The sequence below is a fragment of the Oratosquilla oratoria genome, chromosome 35 (genome assembly GCF_046742065.1).
Source record: "Oratosquilla oratoria isolate Oo_2021 chromosome 35, ASM4674206v1, whole genome shotgun sequence".
Lineage (NCBI taxonomy): Eukaryota > Metazoa > Arthropoda > Malacostraca > Stomatopoda > Squillidae > Oratosquilla > Oratosquilla oratoria.
Window position 1 is genome coordinate 48,164,951 of NC_134811.1, and position 22,045 is coordinate 48,186,995.

At 47.2% G+C, this 22,045-nt stretch overlaps 1 protein-coding gene across 1 annotated transcript in view; it reads right to left on the bottom strand.

Moving 5' to 3' along the window:
- LOC143018654 (uncharacterized) overlaps positions 1 to 21,527 on the bottom strand; it is a gene marked incomplete in the record, with an annotated part of 838,726 nt that extends 817,199 nt beyond the window's left edge. The window contains 1 exon segment of the mRNA XM_076174236.1: positions 21,074 to 21,527. Coding sequence (XP_076030351.1) covers positions 21,074 to 21,385 — 312 coding nt within the window.
- Positions 21,528 to 22,045: the final 518 nt, after the last annotated feature.

A 22,045-nucleotide genomic window follows, 5' to 3' on the forward strand; every position in this document is an offset into this window, starting at 1 on the left:
ATGATGAGTCTACACAGAATGCTGTCACTCAAATGGACCCAGAGAAATTTGAGAAGGCACCAATTGACAACCTGAATGCAGAGTGCAGTGTTGGATTTGTTAAATTCGAGCTGTCAAGAAGAGGTGCCAAGCAGCTTGGCAGTCCATCAGCACCACAGGTCAAAGCCAAGTCGACGGATCTTATCGGCAGAAGGTAATCAGGGTCATTGAGGGCCTATGGCAGTGTGGTCAGGAAAGGAGGAAAGCTACCAGAAATCATGCTGGCATAGAGCACAAGACAAGATGAACTGAAGAAACAAGGCCTGCACGACAAAGATATTGCCAATGTGGCAGTAGATCGGCGTAAAAAACAAGTCCCTGGACAAGCTGAAAAGACTGGGAGGACCATTCACCTCAGCTGCTGCAGTAGATGTGTATGGGGCAGACACTGATAACAGCCAGTACACAAAGATAGAAAGCCTGTACCTGGTAGTTTGCTATGCTCGAGACACGTCACTTTCCCTGCCGAAATCAAGCGACCCATTTCGCTTCATGAATGACCACAAGAAGCTTCCAATCAAAACCTATGCAGTGAACCTAAAACTGCACCTGAAGAACATCACCTCCAACGCAGAGGTGACAATGGAAGACTTTATAATCCTAGGCCATTAACTATCTGTTGACAGTGTTGGTGAACAATAACACACTCTGGACACTCAAATTGAACACTATGGACACACATTCTGGTTTTGCTGTGCTTGACGTAATTATTATTTGTCTCTAGTAAATCTAAGACAATAATATTGAGGTTCCTCACTGTATTCCAGGTCTTTACCATTACCGAGGCAATTTTGAGCCAAAAACGTTGATTAAACAGCTTACGATTTTTTTCCCATACTGACAATCTCCATATTTTAAGGGGGTATATCAAAAAGTTGGTACTAACACCACGCCCTAATATAAGCACACACACACACACACACACACACACACACACACCTCGTGGCGCTGTGGTTAGAGTTCTCGCCTGCAACTACGGCGGTCCGGGTTCGATTCCCGCCCAGGGCTGAAATAATTTCAGTATGGATGCGCTGTGGGTGTTACTTCAACTCTCGAGGGCGGGGAGTTGGGTGTGTGTGCGTGTGTGCGTGTGTGCGTGTAAGGTGACAATATTACCTATAGATCGGTCATACAAGCTCTGAGCTCTCATCCGGGAGGTTTATAACTGTCGATCACGAGTACAGCACGTGATCCAAGACCATGGTGAATCACACACACTGCGTTTATGTAAACGAGATGAAGATTTTTTTTTTCTTCGTCATCATTAAGCTAATCTTGTCTCGTATTTCTTAGGAAAAAAATGTTAAACTTCGATGTTACTCCGTCTCTTGTGACTTCCCCCGAGTTCAGAACGACGTCAGTCTTTGAGATCCCAGACACGGCGACCGTAAGGTCAAGCTGGCTGACAGTCAAGCGGCTAGGCAGACAAGCAGGCAGGTAAACAGGCAGGCAGGCAGGCAGGCAGGCAAGAAAACAAACAAGACACAGGCAAGCAAACAGACAGACAGGCTAGTAGACAGCAAGATACTGACAGGCAAAACTGCAAGCCGCAGGCAAGCAGGATACAGACATCCAGAACACAGACAAGCAGGGCACATACGAGCAGGCAGGCAGGATACTGACAAACAAGTAGGATACAGGCAGAAATGTAGAATTGCAAGACACAGGGAAGCAGGCAATCAGAACACAGGCAAACAAGACAAAGGTAAACATGCAAACAGGCAAGACACAGGCAAACAGGCAAGCAGGACACATTCGAGGAACCGGCTGGTCGAGTGCGTGCGTGGCGGCAGCGACGGAGTCAGTCACCAGCAGCGCCGGTGAAGTGGAAGACCGCCCAAATCCTGGCCACGCACGCACGCACGCACGCATGCTACACTCTCCGCCACCCCTTCTACCACCTACACATATTGTTCCTTCGCCCCACTCCCCGCCCCCGCTCGACGCCACCCAAAGGATTTGACACAAAGCCCCCCCCCCTATCACCACCATCACCTACAGAACTCCTGCCATCACCACCTACTGCCCCTCACCACCACTAACTCCCTTCCTTCTGGGGCAGTGGTCCTTCACCGATGGTGTTGGCACTCCCAGGGGAGTTAAGAGGGGGTGGAGTGCGGGGTCCGAGACTAGCTTTCTAGGAGGAAGACGATCTACACTCCTAGTTACCTAAAGTCTTTGAATACATTTCATAAGTGAGGAGCCTCCTACACTGAGAGGCGCTGAATAGTTGCAGCCGAAGCCTTCACCTTTGCCCCATGTATGCGTTTTGAGGACTGTTGGGGGCAGGTAATTAACAGTCACTGCTGCACATAACACCAACTGCCCTTCGACAAAGCCCTCCCAGGTACCACAAGTTGCTTGACACCAAGAGCTCCTTAACATCAACAACTCCTTGACACCAGCAGTCCCATAACACCAACACAAAATAAACATAGATAAACAAATATACATGTAAATACAAAGAATCACATAAGTAAATAATAACTGAATAAACAAATGAATGAATAAATAAAACAAAAATGAAAACAAAAAAGTCAAAAGAATGACCATACAAATAGCTAATACACTAATAAAGGAAACAAAGTAATAAATAGATAAACAAGTCAATAAAATATCAAACAAAAGCTAAAACCATAAAAAAATGCACAGGGCCATTCCGGAAAGATCACGTCCAGGAAGCGCCTCCCTCCTCCTCCTCTTAAAATCCTTCGATTTCCAAGTCCAACACAGAAGTATTCATCAAAGCTTTATTAATGGCCACATTTCGGCACCGCGGCCGCGTCGATAAAGGCGAGTTTCTCGGCCCGTTTCATCTTTCGATCGTCCTTCCGGTGAGCCGGTAACTCCATCAAACGATGATCACAAGACTGGACTACCAACAGCTAGCTATTTCGGTGACCAATCCTACAGAGCCTTGTAATATATATATATATATATATATATATATATATATATATATATATATATATATATATATATATATATATATATATATATATATATATGCGTGTGTGTGTGTGTGTACATAATACATACATTTTCTTTCCTTTTCCATTTCTTATCTTTTCTTTGTTTTCTTTCTTTTCTTCTTCTTTCCTTCCTTCTTTGTTCTATCCATTTCTTTCTCCAGCACGTGGAGGATATCCTCCTCTTTTCAGTGGAGGAATGGAGGGGGTGCCCCGCCGCCACCGCCCTTAGGCTAATTCACTAAGCCCTGTGGCACTTCACTCTTCTCCCCCCCCCCCGGCCTCAGGGAGCCCCTTCCGGCCCGGGTGGCTCTTTCCTTTTTACTCCAACTGTCGCCTGGCTATTCTATTCATCTCAGTGGCACTCTTTGTTGTTGTTCTCCTGGCCAGCGCCAGATGATTCTATTCAGCTGAATGTGACGTCACTGTAGCCAATACCCTCCACATTCGGTCTCCAAATTTTCTCCACTCCTTTCTCTCTTCCACACCAAGTACCAGTTTATCTTCTCCCAGCCTACCTCCTCCTCGTTTATTCCTCCATGTTCTCTTCCTTCTCCCCTCCACATTCCTTACCCTCCTCTTCCTCCACAGCAAGTATCCTCCTTTCCTGCACCCTTTATCCTCTCCTACCCTACCCTCCCCTCCTCCTTTTCCACATCCAGCATCCTATCTTCCCATATTTCTCCCTCCTCTTCTCTCTCTTCCTCTTCCACATTCAACATATCTTTCCCATCTCTTCCTCCCCCTCTTCCCTCTCCCGCTCTCTCTCTCTCTCTCTCTTCCTCCTCCTCCTTCCTCTTTCCTTTTCTCTATCATCCTCCTCTTCCCTTTTCCTCTTCCTCCCTCCTCTTCCCTTTTCCTCTTCCTCCCTCCTCTTCCCTTTTCCTCTCTCTCCTCTTCCTCCTCTGCCCCAATTTTTCCTCTTCCTTTCTCTCTTCTTCCTCCTCCCTCCTCTTCCCTCTACCTCTCTTCTCCGGCCAGGCCTGACGTGTCCGGGCCATACTGGGTTCCTATCTACCACCAAACGACGCCCCAGACGGACGGGCCGGGGAGGAGCAACCCCTTCGGGCCCGGCCCATTAGCCGGGCGGACGGGCCTGCCTCTCTATCTCTCGCCACCTCTCTCTCTCTCTCTATCCGCCGTCCTCCATATCATGGCAAACGTTACACCGATGTGCGGAGAGGGAGAGAAGGGGAGATAGAGATTGATATATAGACAGATACGTAGGAAAATAGAAGGCGAAAGAGAGCAAGAGCAAGAGAGAACGAAAGTGATCATGAGAAACCGAAAGAGAGCAAGAGATACCGAAAGAGGGCAAGACAGAACGAAATACAGCAATGGAAAAAAATGAGATAAAAGAGAGTGCTTGTGTGTGTGTGTGTGTGTGTGTGTGTGTGTGTGTGTGTGTGTGTGTGTGTGTGTTTTGCTTCCGGGCATGGCCGCGCGCGCAGACGCGTTCTTCTGTAAACAAATGTCGCTCATATTATAATACCACAAGACGCCCGCCACGTGGACCCTCTAACTTGCTTTGCAGTCGCCACCACGTCCGCGGTGTTGAACGCAGTCACAGCCCCAGTGTCATATGAACTTAACAACATAAGAATGTGGGGAGGGAGACTGTAAGAGACCACAAAGCATACACTAGGCAGTTCCATGTCCCATTCCACCTGCCATCCCCATCTATAAGTTATCTCACCTTTTCTTAAAACAACCCGTTATTTCAGCGTTCACTACATGGTTACTAAGTCGGTTGGTAAACCGGTTCTTGCCTATTTCCATCTTACTCGTCAGCCTAAATTTTTCCAACATGACAACATCACTCAAGAGAGATGAGAAGCGCTGGTGCTAAGAGAGACTCCATTCGCTGACATTAACACCCACAACCTTGTCTTTACTCTCTAATTCTCTGACGTGTTGACTTCACTGGTTATCCCCCGTTCAGGGGCTAAAATAACTAGCGCTGAAGATTAAATACAAGAACCTTCTCGTTCTCTCTCTCTCTCTTTTGGGAATTTCACAAAATTTGAACTCTCTCCAATATTCGAAATTATTTTTTCTATTTATTATTTGTTTATTCATGATCGTTACTATTATCATAATTTTTTTTTATTTTCCATGGTGACGACAGTTTAGTTTCCATTCTCGTCATGAGAGCATTCATCGTCTTCCCTCCCCTCCCGGCTTCAAACCCCGGCTACACACAAGATGAGGAGCTACACCAGGAGACGCTGATTCCGTCACCTTTACTGGTTTCCCGACGCAACGGCAAAGGTTGTGTCGGGTCCTCCTCCTCCTCATACGCGTGGCTCCGCCACCTGAAACGGCTTCATTAGCCTACAACACTGCGCCGCGCCGCGCCGCCCCCTCGAGGACAAAAGCCGACAGCCCACCTGCTGCCCGACCTTCTACTCCCGGCACCAGAGTGGGTGTACTACCGACCTCCCGAACTCCACCACAACTCCCTGAACCGGGAGTCCCGTCCCACTCGGGTTCATGTTCGAGGTGTTTGCCTTTGTAACAGTACACCTCCATATTTACTATTTACTACCCTATCTTTAATGCCCTTCGTTTTTGTTTTGTTTCCTTTGTTTATATCGTCTATACTCCGCCCGCTTCTTCCTTCATCATATTTTATCTTGTTTTCTTCTTTTAAACATTATGTTTACTCTCTCGAATAAGAATTTTCCTGCTACTGGTACATCATTGTTAGTACCTCCTTTCAACTCGTTTACATCACTCCTTCTTTAAGTCACTGACAGTAAATTACGAAGTATAGTAGGCCTTCCTCTTCATTTTTACAATGAATACGCATACAACACAAACAACCAAGGCCTCAGCGTTCCCCCTTATGAGGGCTTAGCTGAGTCAATACATTCTTTCTAGTCTGACTCCTTGTGGAAGGAAAATACAATATGTTGGGGGACGGGGGTGTTGGTTCCCCCCTCACCCCTCCCCAATTAGTCGCCTTTCACGACACGCAGGGGGAACATGGTAGCAGTAAGGTGTCGCCTCAAAATAACGACTCCCATTTGAGCGACCCGGTTTTTTTCGAGGTGTCAAATGATCGACTTCCCATGATAGTGATGGTTATTTTTTTAATAGATTAGGCTAGGTTAGGTTAGGTCAGGTTAGGGGCATTATTCATGTGCTATTAGCCTTTTTAATTAAGTCCGTTATTATGAGGTATCACGACCTAGATACTACGAGACTTTCTATAATGGCCATACACGGTATCCTTGACCCCCCCCCCCACTTCAGGGTGATTGATATGTCTGCAAGGGACGAAGTCTGTCACTCTTTCCAACCTTAGGATGCATACACGAGCCAAGAGTTCTGTCTTATTCCTGCCAATATTAACCCTTAAGTAAGTAAGATGTACAGAAGGACGTTGTTACGTCCTCGTTTCAAATTCACACCTCACTGACCCTGTCCCAATGATTATACTGCCAACAATAAACCTCTGGTTATTGCAACATCGCTGTACATGCACGCGATTGGCTGATGCACTGAGCGGTTGAGTACGGCAGCCAATCAGATACCGTTATCACGAGGATGTTGTCACAACGTGGGGTTTGTTACTGACAGAATCACCACTACATGGGAAACTGACATGACCTTACCTGACATAAATTGACCTTCACTCGTACCCAGGACCTTGCATTGTTGGCGCCTTGGGATATCGGGATCAAAACAAACGATAGTGAGAGGACGAAAGGAAAAGAAAATCATTACACTACTTCCCGACATCCACGAGAAAAAAAAAAACATAAATAAATAATTGGACGATTACAATAAATACAAATTGCAATATTGCCTTCCCCAAACCACACCACCACCTCCCCCACCTTTCTGCATGAGAGAGCCTCACCTCCAACCCCCTCCCCCCTCCACAAACATTTCTGCTCTTGGGCAACCTTTGCAACCCTTCCCACGCACCTTCCCTTAGCCCCTCCCCCCTGGTCCTCAAACTCAGCCACCTCACCCCACAACCACCCTCCCCGTACGAAAGCACTTCGTCTTTATCTCTTTCCTCACCGATGGTACTTTTCCTCACCTGCGCCGAGTGGCACCTTTCCTTTGGTCCACACTGCTGCCAGGCGATTTTTCCATCTCCGTGGCACCCTCTCGGCCACAAATAGGGCCACTGCATATCAATGAACCTATTCCATACCGGGTGACACTCTTCCTTGTATTTCAACTGCCGTCAGGCGATTTTATTCATCTCCGTGGCACCCCGCCCCCCTTCGGTTTTGAAGGAGTCAGTGACCAAAGGGACACAGTCCTTTTCTCTTCCCTGTGTGACTCCAACACACATACCCCTCCCTCTCCGCCCATTCCCCTCCCTATACCACATTCCCCATCAAATATATAGTCCTATTCTTGCATGTCATTCCCCATATTTCCTCTCCATTTCAAACTAATAACACACGTAAACCTTACCAAAGTCGTACATGGATGCACGCACGCGCGCGAGCGCACACACAGAGGGAGAGAGGGAGATATTTTAAAAACAGAGACTAAATACACTTTAACAGTCAATCTGCCTATCTAAACACTTGCTCCTACGCTCCCTCTCCCCCTCAGCTAATACACGCGCGCGCGTGCGCACGCACTCATGTATGCGCGCGTATGTTCTTCCTACTCTCACAGTAACACATGTACTCTTTTTGGATCACATGAAGAATCGTCACCCCAGACTTCGCCAGGGTGACAATTATTCTCCATGTGGGCCATCCTGGATTTACGAATCTTCGGTTGTATAAGTTGATGACAATAAGCATAACCCTCATTCAACCTAACCTAATTCGGCGCACTGGGGTGACCGTTCTTCAGGCGGGATTTCATGGGGTGACGATTCTTCATGTGGGCGTTCTGGGGTGACAATTCTTCATTTGATCTTTCTTTTCCTCTATTTTTCTCTCGCCCTCCCTCGCTCTCTCTTCCTCTCTCCCTCCCCCCCTCTCTCTCTCATACACACACACTCACACACACAATTTGAAGCTAGACAAAATAATCTGGAAAGTTGGATACAAGACCCACGAGTGCTGTTCCTCTCCTGTATTCTACAGTAAGGTAAACACACACGTTTTTAGCTCAACCTCAATCCCGTTTAGTTCAAGCGGTCAACACTGATTTTATTCTGGCTATTGCCACGCGATTTTAATCAGGAGAAAGGAACCCCACGAGCCAAGAGGAGCCCCAATAGAAACCTGTTGTAATATGATATCGATCAGGAGAGAAGCGCTGTTACCCACCACGGAATACAACTACACCACATCGCTATTACAATTTGAGGCCTCATCGCCCCACGTGCGTGTCCTCCACCAGTGCTCCAGTCCTTGAGGACAATTTTGCGCTGAAACCAAAGATCCTCATGGATTCCGGTTGTAGGTACAGGTCAGTAAGTGGAGTGTGGGGGGGAATGGCATCTTCGAACTGCGGAGGCGCTGGACTGTTTCGTAGTCAATGGGTGAGCCTACACAGACATGAATAGAGACCAAGAGAAATCGTTTAATTTATTAAACAAGCAATTGATACAATTAAAGTGCTTATAAATGGTCACAATGTGAATAACTAATACTTTGTTGACATCCCCTTTGTTTTTTTCAATGCAAGGACCCTTCTAGGGATGCTAGTGATTAGTTTACGAATATCATCTTGAGTGATTTCTTGCCATGTTTCCCGTAGTAATCCTAAGAGTTCGGGCTTTGAAGATGGCTTCCAGTTCTTTTTGCGAAGTTGCCGGTCTAATATGCCCCAGAGGTGTTCAATAGGGTTCATATCCGGGGACTGACTTGGCCATAGAAGTTTCCTGATACAATTTTGGCTCAACCAATTTTCTGTTGCTTGAGCAGTGTGACAAGGAGCTCCATCTTCCATAAATAGGAAGACAATTTTACTCATTCTACCACTGGAGAACATTGGAATGAGTCCTTTTTTTAATATAGATACATATTCGCCCGAATTGATGTTTCTTTGACACTCCACAAGCTCTGATCGACCATTGCTCCAAATTGCACCCCACACTAAATGCCTACATGTTTCACTGTTGGATGCAGTCTTTTGAGGTCAAACTCTTGACTACAGAGTCTCCAGACCCACACTCTTCCACCATCAGAAAATAATGCGAATCGTAATTCATCAAAGAAAATGACAGTTCTCCAAAAGGCCACAGGTCTCTCCACCATCTCAACAGCCCAATCCTTTCTGCACTTGATATTGGCTGGACGAAGGAGTGGTTTCCTTCTTGCAGCTCTGCCATAGTAACCCAGCTTGTGGGGATACCTGACAGCTGTTTTGGGACTGACATCAGCTTGTGCTGTTATGTCAGAGGCCTTGCAACGTGGATCCTCTTCGACATTTCTTTTGACAAGACGCAAGGCTCTTTCAGAGGGCCCGGGACGAACTGAATGAGGTTATGTGCTCTTCTTGCCCTCTCTGGTGAATTGTACGATCACTCTATTAACAGTAGAAAGGGGTATTGACAGATTTTCAGATATTATGTGTTGACTAAGTCCACCTTCATGTTGACCCACAACACAACCTCGCTGAAATTCAGATAGGTCTACTGCTCCTTTGGTTCGTGGCATGCTTGAATAATCTTGTATGCAATCTGAAACATAAATCTAGGTAAATATAACATATTAAATTTGAATAGTATTAAGCATTAAATAAGAGCAGAAATGTATTTTTCTTGGTGTCTATTCAATTCTGTCATGTCTGTAGTATGACGGTGGTGACAGTATAAAAAGGAAGTTCGTTTCTTAAAGAGTGGTGTGGAACGGCCTTTCCCTACAGAAATGGATGAATAAATACATAAATACGTAAATAAATACGTAAATAGATAAATGAAAAACAAAAACTAAAAATAAAAATTGTTCCTTTCCGCTTGACACATGGCACCCAAGTTGCTTTCTCCGTCATTGTTGCACTTTCCCTCAGGACTCCATTCTCTAGAAGCTTTAGTAACACCATTACGGGCCAGAGTCATTCAGCATTCTTTTACTACTGGAAACTATCTCCACTCAAATAAGAATGATGACTTTCCCTCCTTCATACTGCCCTCTTTAAAACTCCCCATTACCGTCTCCATTCCCCCACCTCTTTGACGCATTATCATCCTGGATAGAAGCGCTGGTTATCTAATGGGGAAAGAAATCCCATAACTCACAACCAGGAGGCCTGGTGAGGAAAATTGGCACTGTCTACTGACGAAGGAAGAGCTTGGACCCTAAGGCAGTTTCTCCAGGACCACCCACACCCATCCTCACCCCCGCCGTGCTCACAGCGAGCTGCCTTCGATAAGAGACCGATCCTGTGAGCGGGGCAGGTGAACGAAACGGGAAAAATGTCTCTTTCCCTCTCTCTTTCTTCCTGATACCCCCTCCCCTCTCTTTCTCCCCTAAGAGCAGGACTGGCATGTGTACAGGAACAGCAGCGACGCTGGTGTCTCAATTATGGGAAAAAATCATAATCACCCCCCACACGGCCCTTTCTGACTGCCAACATATCCAAACTCTCGTCATCGTCTGAGTCCCTAATCAGGCGCAACACACTAGGAGGGCAACACCCAACATGCACATTGTGCCACGCGCCTCCGCGGGCGAAGGATAGCAGGACCGAGGTTCGGTGAGACCTCCTGCAGAAACCTAAGCCCCCCGAGAGGGTCCTCGGTCGTCACGTCACGTCGCGCCACCTCGGTGACGACGCCGTAACGACAGTCCAACTTCGCCTCGAGGTTTGGGGACCCACTGGCCGGCATCACCCTTCTCTTATCGAGAAGAACATGAGCTGCAGGAGCAGGTGGACGAGGACGAGAAAGAGGAGGAGAAGGAGGATGAGGTTAAGGATGAGAACGAGGACAAGAATGAGGACGAGGACGAGGTGGAGGAGAAATAGGAAAGAAAAGAGGGAGTTACAGGGGCAAACGAACAGCAACAAACCTATTGGGCCTTACATGGCTGTTTCGGTACCTAACTTTTTCCCTTCTTTCTATTCTTGTGTACATAGAAGTAAATAATTCTAGTCGGGGATTTGTAGCTAAGTGAATATCGAGTCGGTTTTTGAATGCCTCTGCAGTGGAATCGACGACGCTGGATGGTAGACCATTTCAACGCGATTGAAAAGTATTTTGCCACGTTTGTTTGTTATCCCTTTCCTATAATTTTTGCATCCATTAATCCTAGTTGCGCTGGTGTAAGTTGTAAAATATTTTTCCACGTCCATGTGTTCAATTCTTTTGACATTTTTGAAAACCTCAATTAGATCTTCTCTCAATCTCCGTTGCGAGAGACTAAACAAATTTAGTTCAGGGAGGAGAAGACGGACGAGGACAAGGAAGAGACGATGGACAAGGACCAAAATAAGGACAAATTGGAGCAAGAAGAGGGGGAGGGGGAGGGGTAGGGGGAGGGGGAGGAAGAGGAAAAGGAGAAAGAAGAAAAAGAAGAGGGGAAGGAGGAGAATAAGGAGGTGGAGCATGAGGAGGGGAACAGGACTGGAGAGCTGGGCGAGGGCGACGCCCGTGTAGAGGACGAGGGCAGTGTAGAGTTCTGTCTGTAAGAATTAGGACCAGGGACGAGGGGGGAAGTGGGAGGGGAGATTATGACAAACATACAGGATGAGGGAGGAACGGTAGAGGAGAGCTGAGAGGAGGATTACGATGAGGTTGAGGATGAGGATTAGGATTAGAAATTAGAATGAGGCTGAGGTGGTGGAGGAAAAAATAAAAAGTGAAGAAAGAAAAAGTAAACGAGGAATAGGAAGTGGAAGAGGGCATGGAAGAGCAGGAAGTGGATGAAGAGGATATGAAAGAGGAGTAAGTGGAAGATGAGGTAGTGGAGGAGGAGGAGGAGGAGGTGGTGGGAAAGGAGGAAGTAGGGGAGAAAGAGGAGGTGGAAGACGAGGAAGTAGGAAAGAAAGAAGTGGTGGGAAAATGTGAAAAAGTGGATAAAGACCCGGATTCGGGCTGCAGGAATATATGGAGAATGAGGAAAACCTTCCAGCAAGTAGAATGCATTTCGGACTTTCCTCACTAGATGGCACCACCTTCAAGGTGATGCTGAGCCTGTCATGCCAGTCATCATGATGACGATATCCTGCCCCGAAATGCCCGGAGGAGGGGGGGGGGTGCTTCCATCTTCCATTTTTTTTTTTTTTTCCTAACGAGTCTCCCACACCTCGTCTGCAGTGCAGGTTCCCCCTGGGTCATTTTGACAAAAAATATTTACGTGCGGATTGCAAGTGGGTCTCAGTACTGATAAAATCAATAACCTAAATTAAATGGATTTATGATTTTTTTTTACAATACATAACACTGTATAGTTTCTATTCTTTTAAACCACCTGTGTACCCGGGCAAAACATCTCAAGAGAACCATTAGAAAATCGATGCCTTTTATAAACATGTACACACAAATGAGTATATGATATATACATACATAGTTATATATACATACAGCTGTCGCATATTCGGGTACAAGTCGATTTCGCTGTGCTACACTGCGGATACCCGCCTCTGCGAGACTACTGGTTGCTAGGTAGTCAGTAGCACCAGGCCTGGGCTCTGGGAGCGTAGTCGGGGACCCTAGTGACCCTCTGGCCCATTGTGGCGAGATTATGGGGGCGTTTACAGCACCAGTGCTCAATGGATGTTATGGGGGCCTCGACATGAGGTGTCCCACTCTCCTCTGAGCTGTCCGTCCCTACACACTTTTCCGTAGACACGCACCGGTTGTTGGAACATGGAAGAATTAATAGACCAGTCAGACAGTACAAAACAAATCTAAATCAGAGGTTGGCCACAGGAAACATGGGGACGGGATCCCACGAGCATAGGTGTTACAATGTATATCACAGATGGAAAGCAAATTCCGTGAGGCATAAAACGAGAACGCATGGATGAGATGTAGACTACACGATACATCTACAGCCAACCAATCACATATCGTCAAAACCTATGATGTCAAGGTACTTATTCTCAAAGGAATGGTAGGTTATTAAGAGAAGATGACGGAACAACAAACATTTATAGTAATTTTGTAAATTTATTCTCAATATTTTCTCAGTATTCATAACCAAACCTAACTTAAAATAACCTAGCCAAGTTCAATTTATCTAAACAAAACTTTCATGTGAAGTGTACCTCCGTACATCTTGTTTTTTCTACCTCTCAGGAGGAGAGGTGGTCCAGGAGTTGGCCTGCTCGGCCCGCGTCCCGGAGTTCGAGCCCTATGACCACCGGATTTTCACAGGCACGTTCACCGAGTGCCCTAAGGTCGCCCAAGAACCCTTTTTCTGTGGTGTCAAATTCCTCAAGAAAAGGCTAACGTTCCTTTTCACGACTTTACAATCGACCAACGCAATTCTGTTCTACAGCTACTACTGGGACCCGGCGGTGCCGGCCGACCATAGAGCACACAAGCAACAATCACGAACAGGTCCTATGACGCGCGCGCGAGGGAGGGAGGGAGAGAGAGAGAGAGAGAGAAAGAGAGCGAGAGAGAGAGAGGGAGGGAGGGAGAGAGAGAGAAAGAGAGGGGGGGGTGAGAGAGAGGGGGGTGAGAGAGAGGGGGGTGAGAGAGAGAGGGGGGTGAGAGAGAGAGGGGGGTGAGAGAGGGGGGTGAGAGAGAGAGGGGGGTGAGAGAGAGAGAGAGGGGGTGAGAGAGAGAGAGGGGGTGAGAGAGAGATAGGGGGTGAGAGAGAGAGGGGGTGAGAGAGAGAGAGGGGGTGAGAGAGAGAGAGGGGGTGAGAGAGAGAGGGGGTGAGAGAGAGAGGGGGTGAGAGAGAGAGGGGGTGAGAGAGAGGGGGGGAGAGAGGGGGGGAGAGGGGGGAGAGAGAGGGGGGAGAGAGAGAGAGGGGGGAGAGAGAGGGGGAGAGAGAGAGAGAGAGAGGGGGAGACGTACGGAGGGAGGGGGAGAGAGAGAGAGAGAGAAGGGATAAGGAGAGGGAGAGAATAGGAGAAGGGAGAAGGAGGGTTAAAATATGGGTTTGGAATGGAGGAAGGGGAACGTGGGTAATAAAGGATGGAAGTGCCGAACCAAGAACCATGGGAAGTGTGGTGGCGGCGTCGTGGGCCCTGGGATGGGTTAGGGTGGGATGGTGCAGGGGGGGAGGGGGGCAAGGACCTACGAGCTGATTGGCCGAGACGGGGACATGCCTGGAGGTGAAAGGCCGTGGGAGGACCACAGGGTCTCTCTTACGTGTAAATGGGGAGAGATTAATAAGGACTGTACGGGGGGAGGATGGCATGGCAGGAGAGAGAGAGAGAGAGAGAGAGAGAGAGAGAGAGAGAGAGAGAGAGAGAGAGAGAGAGAGAGAGAGAGAGAGAGAGAGAGAGAGAGAGAGAGCATTCGACTGAATATACGGGGATTGTTTGAATTAAGGGAGAGTGAATGTGTGTGTGCGCGCGTGTATGGAGGGGGAAGGATTTGTTTACGTCTGGGGTCAGTACAGTTTTGGGGGTTACTTACCGTGCCGGTGGGGGGGGGGAAGAGGAGTGCTTCAGCACGGAGGAAAGCAGGAATAGGGAATTCGTTTGTAAGAGCGAGTGTTATGTGTCATGTTACGTGTTTATCACGTAATATCCCTAAATCTGTGGATGCTCCACTAACACAAAAAATCACAAACAGGTACGGGTGGGGGGTTAAATCCATGAGATGAATAAAATCGCCTGCCGGTAGATAGAATAAAAAGTAAAAGTGACACCTTCAAGGGATGAAGAATGTGAACGGTGCCTTGCCTTGGTGTCAGGGCCAAAAGCAGAGCGACTGCAAGCCTAAATGTGACTGAAAACCAAAGCTCAAGTGGAGTGAGTGGATATGCAGAGTGGGCTCAGACTCATAGGAGGAGGAGGAGGAGGAGGAGGAGGAGGAGGAGGAGGAGGAGGAGAAGAGGTGGGCGTGGTCGTTCAGTCCCCCGCACAGCTGCGCTCCACAGACTGACTCCTTCCTGCTGCTGGGGACGAAGGGAATTTCCTCCTCCTCCTCCTCCTCCTCCCGCTTTCTTCATCCGCACCGGGCAACTTAAAGTATTTTATTCTGGTTTGTGTGCCAGGCGATTTTATTCAGCCGCGGGGAGGGGGGAGTAACCCTGTTTACCTGAGTGGGTGAGGGTTTTTTCTTGGCTGAATGAAATCGTGTGACGACAACCAGCATGATCCTGCAGTACACGTCTACCTAGCCATTGTCTTACCCGAGAAGACGTCTCCCTTCACTCTGGCTGGACCGCAAATTACAACCTCTCCATCGTACAAGGTCGTTCTGGTCACCATCCAGCAAGGCACTCTGAGCAAGGACAGGGTACAAGTCGTTGTAAGTTACAACCGAGGAAAGACCTTGTCGAAGTTGTAAGTTACAACCTAGGTAAGAGCTTGTCGAGGTTGTAGGTTACTACATACGAATGCCTGTCGGTGTCATAAGTTACAACTTGCGATTGGGTTTGTATACCTAAGAAAAGGTTTATCGAAGTTGTAAGTTATAACCTCTACTAACGTTATGGAGGGGGGGGGGTTATAGATTTGCTTGATCCCACTCCAAGGGCACGATAAACCAACAATAACTCCCCTCTTTCCACCCCCATTCCCAAATAAAACAACATCCGTAGGTTTAAAGCCAGCAACACATTTCCCATAATTTGATACCCTACCTGCCCACCTCCTTATCCCTCCTTTCCTTATCCTTCCTCTCCCACCATATCCACTCCTTTCATCCATCCTTCCTCTCGCACCCCATCCCCCTCTCCCTCCCCACCTCTTCTCTCCTACGCCATCCGTCCCCTTCCCCACCCCTCCTCTCTTACCCCATACCCCCACCCACCTCCCCAAACCTCCACTCTCTCACCCTACTCTATCGTCATCCATAAAGAAACCACTCCCAACCCCAACAACAGGAGTGAGGAAGTAGAAGAAGAAGAAGAAGAAGAAGAAGAAGACGAAGAGGAGGAAGAAGAGGAAGAAGAAGAAGAAGAAGAAGAAGAAGAAGAAGAAGAAGAAGAAGAAGAAGAAGAAGAAGAAGAAGAAGAAGAAGAAGAAGAAGAAGAAAAGGAAGAAAGAAAAAAATATATATATATATATTCGCGGACCTTCGGGCGCCGCACTCCCTCTAACAAATCCCAAGCCATCAGGGTAACAAACTACGCCGCCACTAAATTGGATTCCAACAGGTTTCCAATTAGCACCTTCAGCACTGATGGGGGTCCGAGGGTCGGGGGGTGGGGGAGGAAGCCCCGATGTCTGTGTTACGTGCCTTGTGATGGGTTACGTGACGGGTGATGTGCTACAGGACACACAAACACGCCCTGTGATTTACCAGAACAACGCAAATATAGCCTCATTGTTTTGTTTAATCTAATTTTGTTTTGAAAACTCCTTTAGCCAGCAAGTGTATACAGATACATGTTCAATACTCAATAATGAAATGTGTATTTGCATAGTCCCGATACAGCATGGATCAGTCTTAATTGTCTGCTGCGGTTATGCCCATATGCCATGTCACACGTACCATTTTAGTTCCCGCACTTTTTTAACACGTTTGGTAACAAGGGCCTTCCCACAGGAGTCGCTTCCTTCCAACCAAAGAAGACATCGTCTTGTCCCAGGTCAAGTGTCAATCACATGTGACCGTTGAGGATCGAGCTCAAACCCTCAGCGTTACTTTAATACTTTTTTTTTTATTATTACTGCCGTCAGGAGTTGTTACTTTGCTAAGGCAAAACCCCACCCATGTCAACCCCGTCTCGATTGCATTTTTTTTTTACCTCGCTTTATAGCATTTGACCATTTGTCTGCCGCCGCCAGACGATTTTATTCAGTAGAGGGAAATCCTCTCCACAGGGAAAGGCTTTGGGAATGCCACACTGAGTACAACAGAGCAACAACCGCATGCCGAGTACGTTCATGTTACACAAAAACATCTTGACGTAGCATATTTGAAATTAATGAATAAAAAGAAATAGGCACATGAATTGGCAGCGAAACGAAACTACTGAGGAAATCCATCGGCAAACTTAGAATTACATATTATATAGAGATTCCACTACAAATGACTGAGACCAAGAGAGAGAGAGAAAGACAATCAGGAGTTAAAATCAGTTCAAGAGTAATGCGGTGTTTATTCCATTAGGTAAAATTGGAACAGACACAAGTCAAAACAAGTGTGACACACATGACGCCCTGACAGGCCCGGGACGTTGCATGCAAGTGGTCATCATGCACCCCCCCCCCCGCCCAAAGTGTCATGAATGACGAAAACCACGAAACTCCTTCCGTGCCGGCTGGCTAGCACCTTTTCCTCTCATGGCGGCTCCTGCCACCTGGCGATTTTATTCGCGGGTGTGTATCCCACCTCGATTAGCCCCTTCCCTACCGCGTGTCCCTTTTACTTTATTTTGGCCGCAGTTAAGTGATCTTATTCACTCACCCGTGGCTAGCGTCCCATCGACAGTGGACGATGTTGAACATTTGATTTTGAAACAAACGCATCACCTACAGTGTAACATGTGCGTCACGTCATGTTCGACGGCCTGCCATGAACATCATCCTCATGACGTGTTCCAGTCGCAACCCCATATCACGTCACCAGCCAACCGCACGTGACGTGACGCCGAAGTTAGGCTGCCATGTAACAGGAGTGGCAGGATGCCTCACTCCCACCCTACAATTATCCCGCAAGTGACGACGATGACCGTCCATCTTCTGCCGGCCGGCTGGGGATTGAAATCAGCCGAGGGGATGCCAGGGTGGTCGGTCGTCTCTCCACCTTCCCTCCTACCTTCCGCCAGGAGATTTTACTCAGTCAAGGGCTTCATCACCTACTAAGGATTGTACAACCCCATTCCGACGAAGATCCCTTAAGGCTCCGTATTTAAAGTTTTTAAAGTACTTATATTAAACCCTTACCAACCAGATTCACGTAATAGCATTTTAACATTTGACCTGTTTTTTTTTCCTATTCAAATTGTTACAGTAACGGTCCTTCAACAAACTATAATACTACAGATTCTACGATTGGAAATACATCACACATTTTAAAAATCCCTGATTAACTCGATAAAAACAAAAAAAAACTCAGACAAACTTGACACTGGGGGCCGGGGGTGGGTGGGGGCTGCGACGCATGGTGACAAAGGGTTGGGTGATACGGGTGGGGGGAGGTCAACGAAGGTCAAGATTTGCTCACCTCAAATGACCTAAGCCATTGTGATCGTAACCAAATTCCTTAACCCAAACCAGTAATCAACCTGGACGTGCAGTGCTAATCCTACTCCATCGCTCTAGCTCTCATGTGTTCTAATGTTTTGAACGCGAAAATAAACCTCCGCGTATTGTGCATCAAAACAAGGCTGAGAGTGAAGTACGAGTTTGCATTTCTCTGAACTAATTTATGAACATGTTTTCATTATTTCCTTTACTCGTTATAGCTTAAAATGCGCAAATTTCAGTAAAATTATTATTCCAACGGTTGATATATTTTCTCTCTTCTCTAATCCATTCTCGCCGATTTAATGTAAATACAATGTAAGAAGGTGCCAGCTTCACAATGCTCGAGCACCCAGTAGATCACAAGATCCCTACCAGCACAAATACACAAACACAAAATTACCCATAGATCAAGCCATCTATGAGCTCTAAGCTTTCATCTGAGAGGGTAATTGCCGTCGATCAAGTCCTAGGAGTCGAACATGTGCTCTAAGACCGTGGTGAATCACACACATACACAATGAAATTGACAAACAAATCGACATACAGAGTCGATCACGACCACACAACGTAGTGCGCTGTGACGTCATATATATCGGTGTCACATGACAGACTACAAGTGACATGAAAAGATAACCGCATCACCAACTTCACTGTCTAGCACACTAAACTAGGACTGCTCGTACAGGCAGTACCAGCCTAGGACGTGATACATGACATCCGAGAAAATGACAAGTACGGAGTGATGTCACTCGCCCACTACGTGCGGGTAGGTGGCGTACTTGTGATGCGGAATGACATGAGAGAGGAAGGGGGGAGGGGAAGTAACAGATACAGTGATGCGGGTTGCAGTCTTCATACAAACTGAGCGATGTTTGCAACCGAGGAGCGTACTCTAGTGGAGTTGGTGTCCTATGACGCTTACCATCACTGATACTGAAGCTCCGTAGAGCCCCTGGATTGGTATAATCATCATCATCATCACCACCCTCCGGAGTACAGGATCGTGATGCAAAGATGCCTTAGCGATGTTTAGTCCAACAGAGGCATCACTCTCTCGACCTGTTTATCCCATACTTATGCATCGCTGTTCTCTAATTTCCTGAAGACTACTTTGACATTTAACTCAATCGTCCCACTAACTACCACTAGATTTCGGTTTGATGGCCCATTTAGGAAACGCTGCGAGCCATTAAGCGTCTGTAGATCATGCGATGAGGACCACTCCTTAGTGCAACGCCGGCGATTTTTTTTTTTTTTTTTTGAAAGAGAGAGAGAGCGGTGACTAAGCACATTTCAATGTCGCAAAGACAGACAATATTGTATGCGTCCCTATGATGGGCCTTGTGCAAGTCGTTGCTGACTAGTGGGGTGTTTGTATTCGCCGCCTTAAGCAGCACTGTGCTGGTTGGTGCTCTCCCGCGCCTACACATCCGTTTACTTTAGTGTGGCAAAGACTTGCCTCATCTAATGCTGCCATACACTTGGTTCCTCATTCTCAAATTTCTAAGGATCGCCATCTCACTTTTCCCCCCAATTTCCCAATTCTATTTTATTCTACACACACACACACACTATATATATATATATATATATATATATATATATATATTCCCAATTCTATTTTATTCTACACACACACAATATATATATATATATATATATATATATATATATATATATATGTATATCATACACACACACACACACACATATATATATATATATATATATATATTATATACATATTATATATACATATATATTATATATACCTATATATATATATATACATACATACACACACACACACACACACACACACACACACACATATATATATATATATATATATATATATATATATATATATATTATTTGCTATGATTTTTATTCCAATAGCTGTCATTAACATCAATCGTCTCTGTGGCAGGTTGAAATTAACAGACAAATCCAGAAGACACGACGGAGCAGTCTCCCGCTACATCGGCCGTTGTGTTATTACGTTTGGTGGCGACGTGACGTCAGAGTCCCATGCAGCCTGCCCCCTAGCCAGTACATGTTTGTTTGTTTGTTTGTGTGTGTGTGTGTGTGTGTGTGTGTGTGTGTGTGTGTGTGTGTGTGTGTGTGTGTGTGTGTGTCCATAACTGCAACGTACACGTTTCCATTATGCGCGTGTTTGTGTGTATGCGTGCGCTCCCTCACACCCGTGCAACTGACAGTGAATTCCTTAGTGTTACGGAAGTCTGCTTGTGTGTGTGCGCGCGCGTGCGTGTGTGGTTCGGAGTAGAGGTGTTGCAGAGTGATGACGTAACCACATAGGGGTGGTGTGAGGGATGGGGGGCTTGTGACGTGATGTGGTGAGGGATGTTCACGAATGACGTGGGAAGGGTGGGGTAAGTTCTGAAGAACCCCACCCCACCAAAGGCAGCCAGGATACTGTAGGGGGGATGAAAGGAGGGATTTCGCAAGCTAAAAAGAGGAGATACCATATTTGGGAGATGCGATCTTCCATGGCAGCATGATGTTACCGCGAGGGTGGGAAGGTGGGTGGAGTAGTGTGACGGTGGCTCTGTGATACTATTGATACTACACAGAGATAACAAGAGGTGATGTGAGCGGTGGTTACATGCGATACTTGTCTACATCACAAATGGGCAGTGACGCGACAGGGAGAGCAGGCAACAACAGACGATGCTGGTGCACCGAGAACCAGCTTGTGGGTTAGTTATACAGCTTGGGCTTAGTGGAACCAGCAGGATTGGTCGTCGCCGCCGCTGGGCACTATGAGGACAGGGTGGGGAGGGGGGGGGGTCAGGCATGCAGGCAGACACAGACAGGCAGGCAGGCAACCAACGAGCCTAACCTACCTTTCGAGTATCCCTGGGCGAGTCTGTGGTGACGGGTGCTTCTGTGGAAGGCAGCAAGGCTTTCGGGTGGGCGCCATTGACGAGGGCGGCGTCGGGGCGGGGGACAGTTTCTTCCCCATCTACATTTCCTACTCCATCTACTACTCCCTCACCTCCACTTCCCCCAACACCCACTCCTTCTCCCGTACCGTCACCACCGCCGCCGCCGCCGCCTCCGCCACCACCACCGCCGCCACTATCACCCCCGTCTGCTGGGAGTACAAGGGTGTCGTTCTGGCCCTTTGTGGGGGAAGTTTCATTTTCCACGGGCATGGTTTAAGGAGAGTCGTCTCAGAACCGCCACAGCTTGGGCACTGGGGTAATCACTACACTTGGAGAGAAAACAGAGAATTGCTGATGACGAACTAGGGATGTCCCGCTAGCGCACGTGCTTCCACCCATGAGTACAGAATCCCACTGGAGAGTGGTCGGAACCCGGCCGGCACTTCAACGCGTCCTGCGTCTAGTTGCCAGATGCTTCTTTTCTCAGACCCAAACACCGTTATGTCTTGTACACCAAGGATGCCCTACCCATAACACACATACACGCGTATACAAAAATAAAAACGCTAGTGAGCGGTGTAAAAATTGATTCAAATCACGAGGTAATGTGTTCATACAGACGACATTTGGTAACTCGGCCCAGCACGAGCTGGCTTGAGGTGCGCGGAACGCACAGAGATTCCATAATTGAGCGGGGCATTCAAATCTCCACACTGACCTTTCAAAGAGCTCTTCCGTTGGCAACTGTCTTCACCCCCCCCCCCTTCTCCCTGTTCCCCCATCCCCGTCATCAAGCAAAATCTAAGCAACGGCAGTTTCCACGTCCCTCGAGAAGATGAAAACAAGGTGCAAGACGGTTGAAAGATTCCCTTCGATTTAACGGAAAAGAATGCTAAGGAAAAGAAGCCTCATGCATAGAGAGAGAGACAC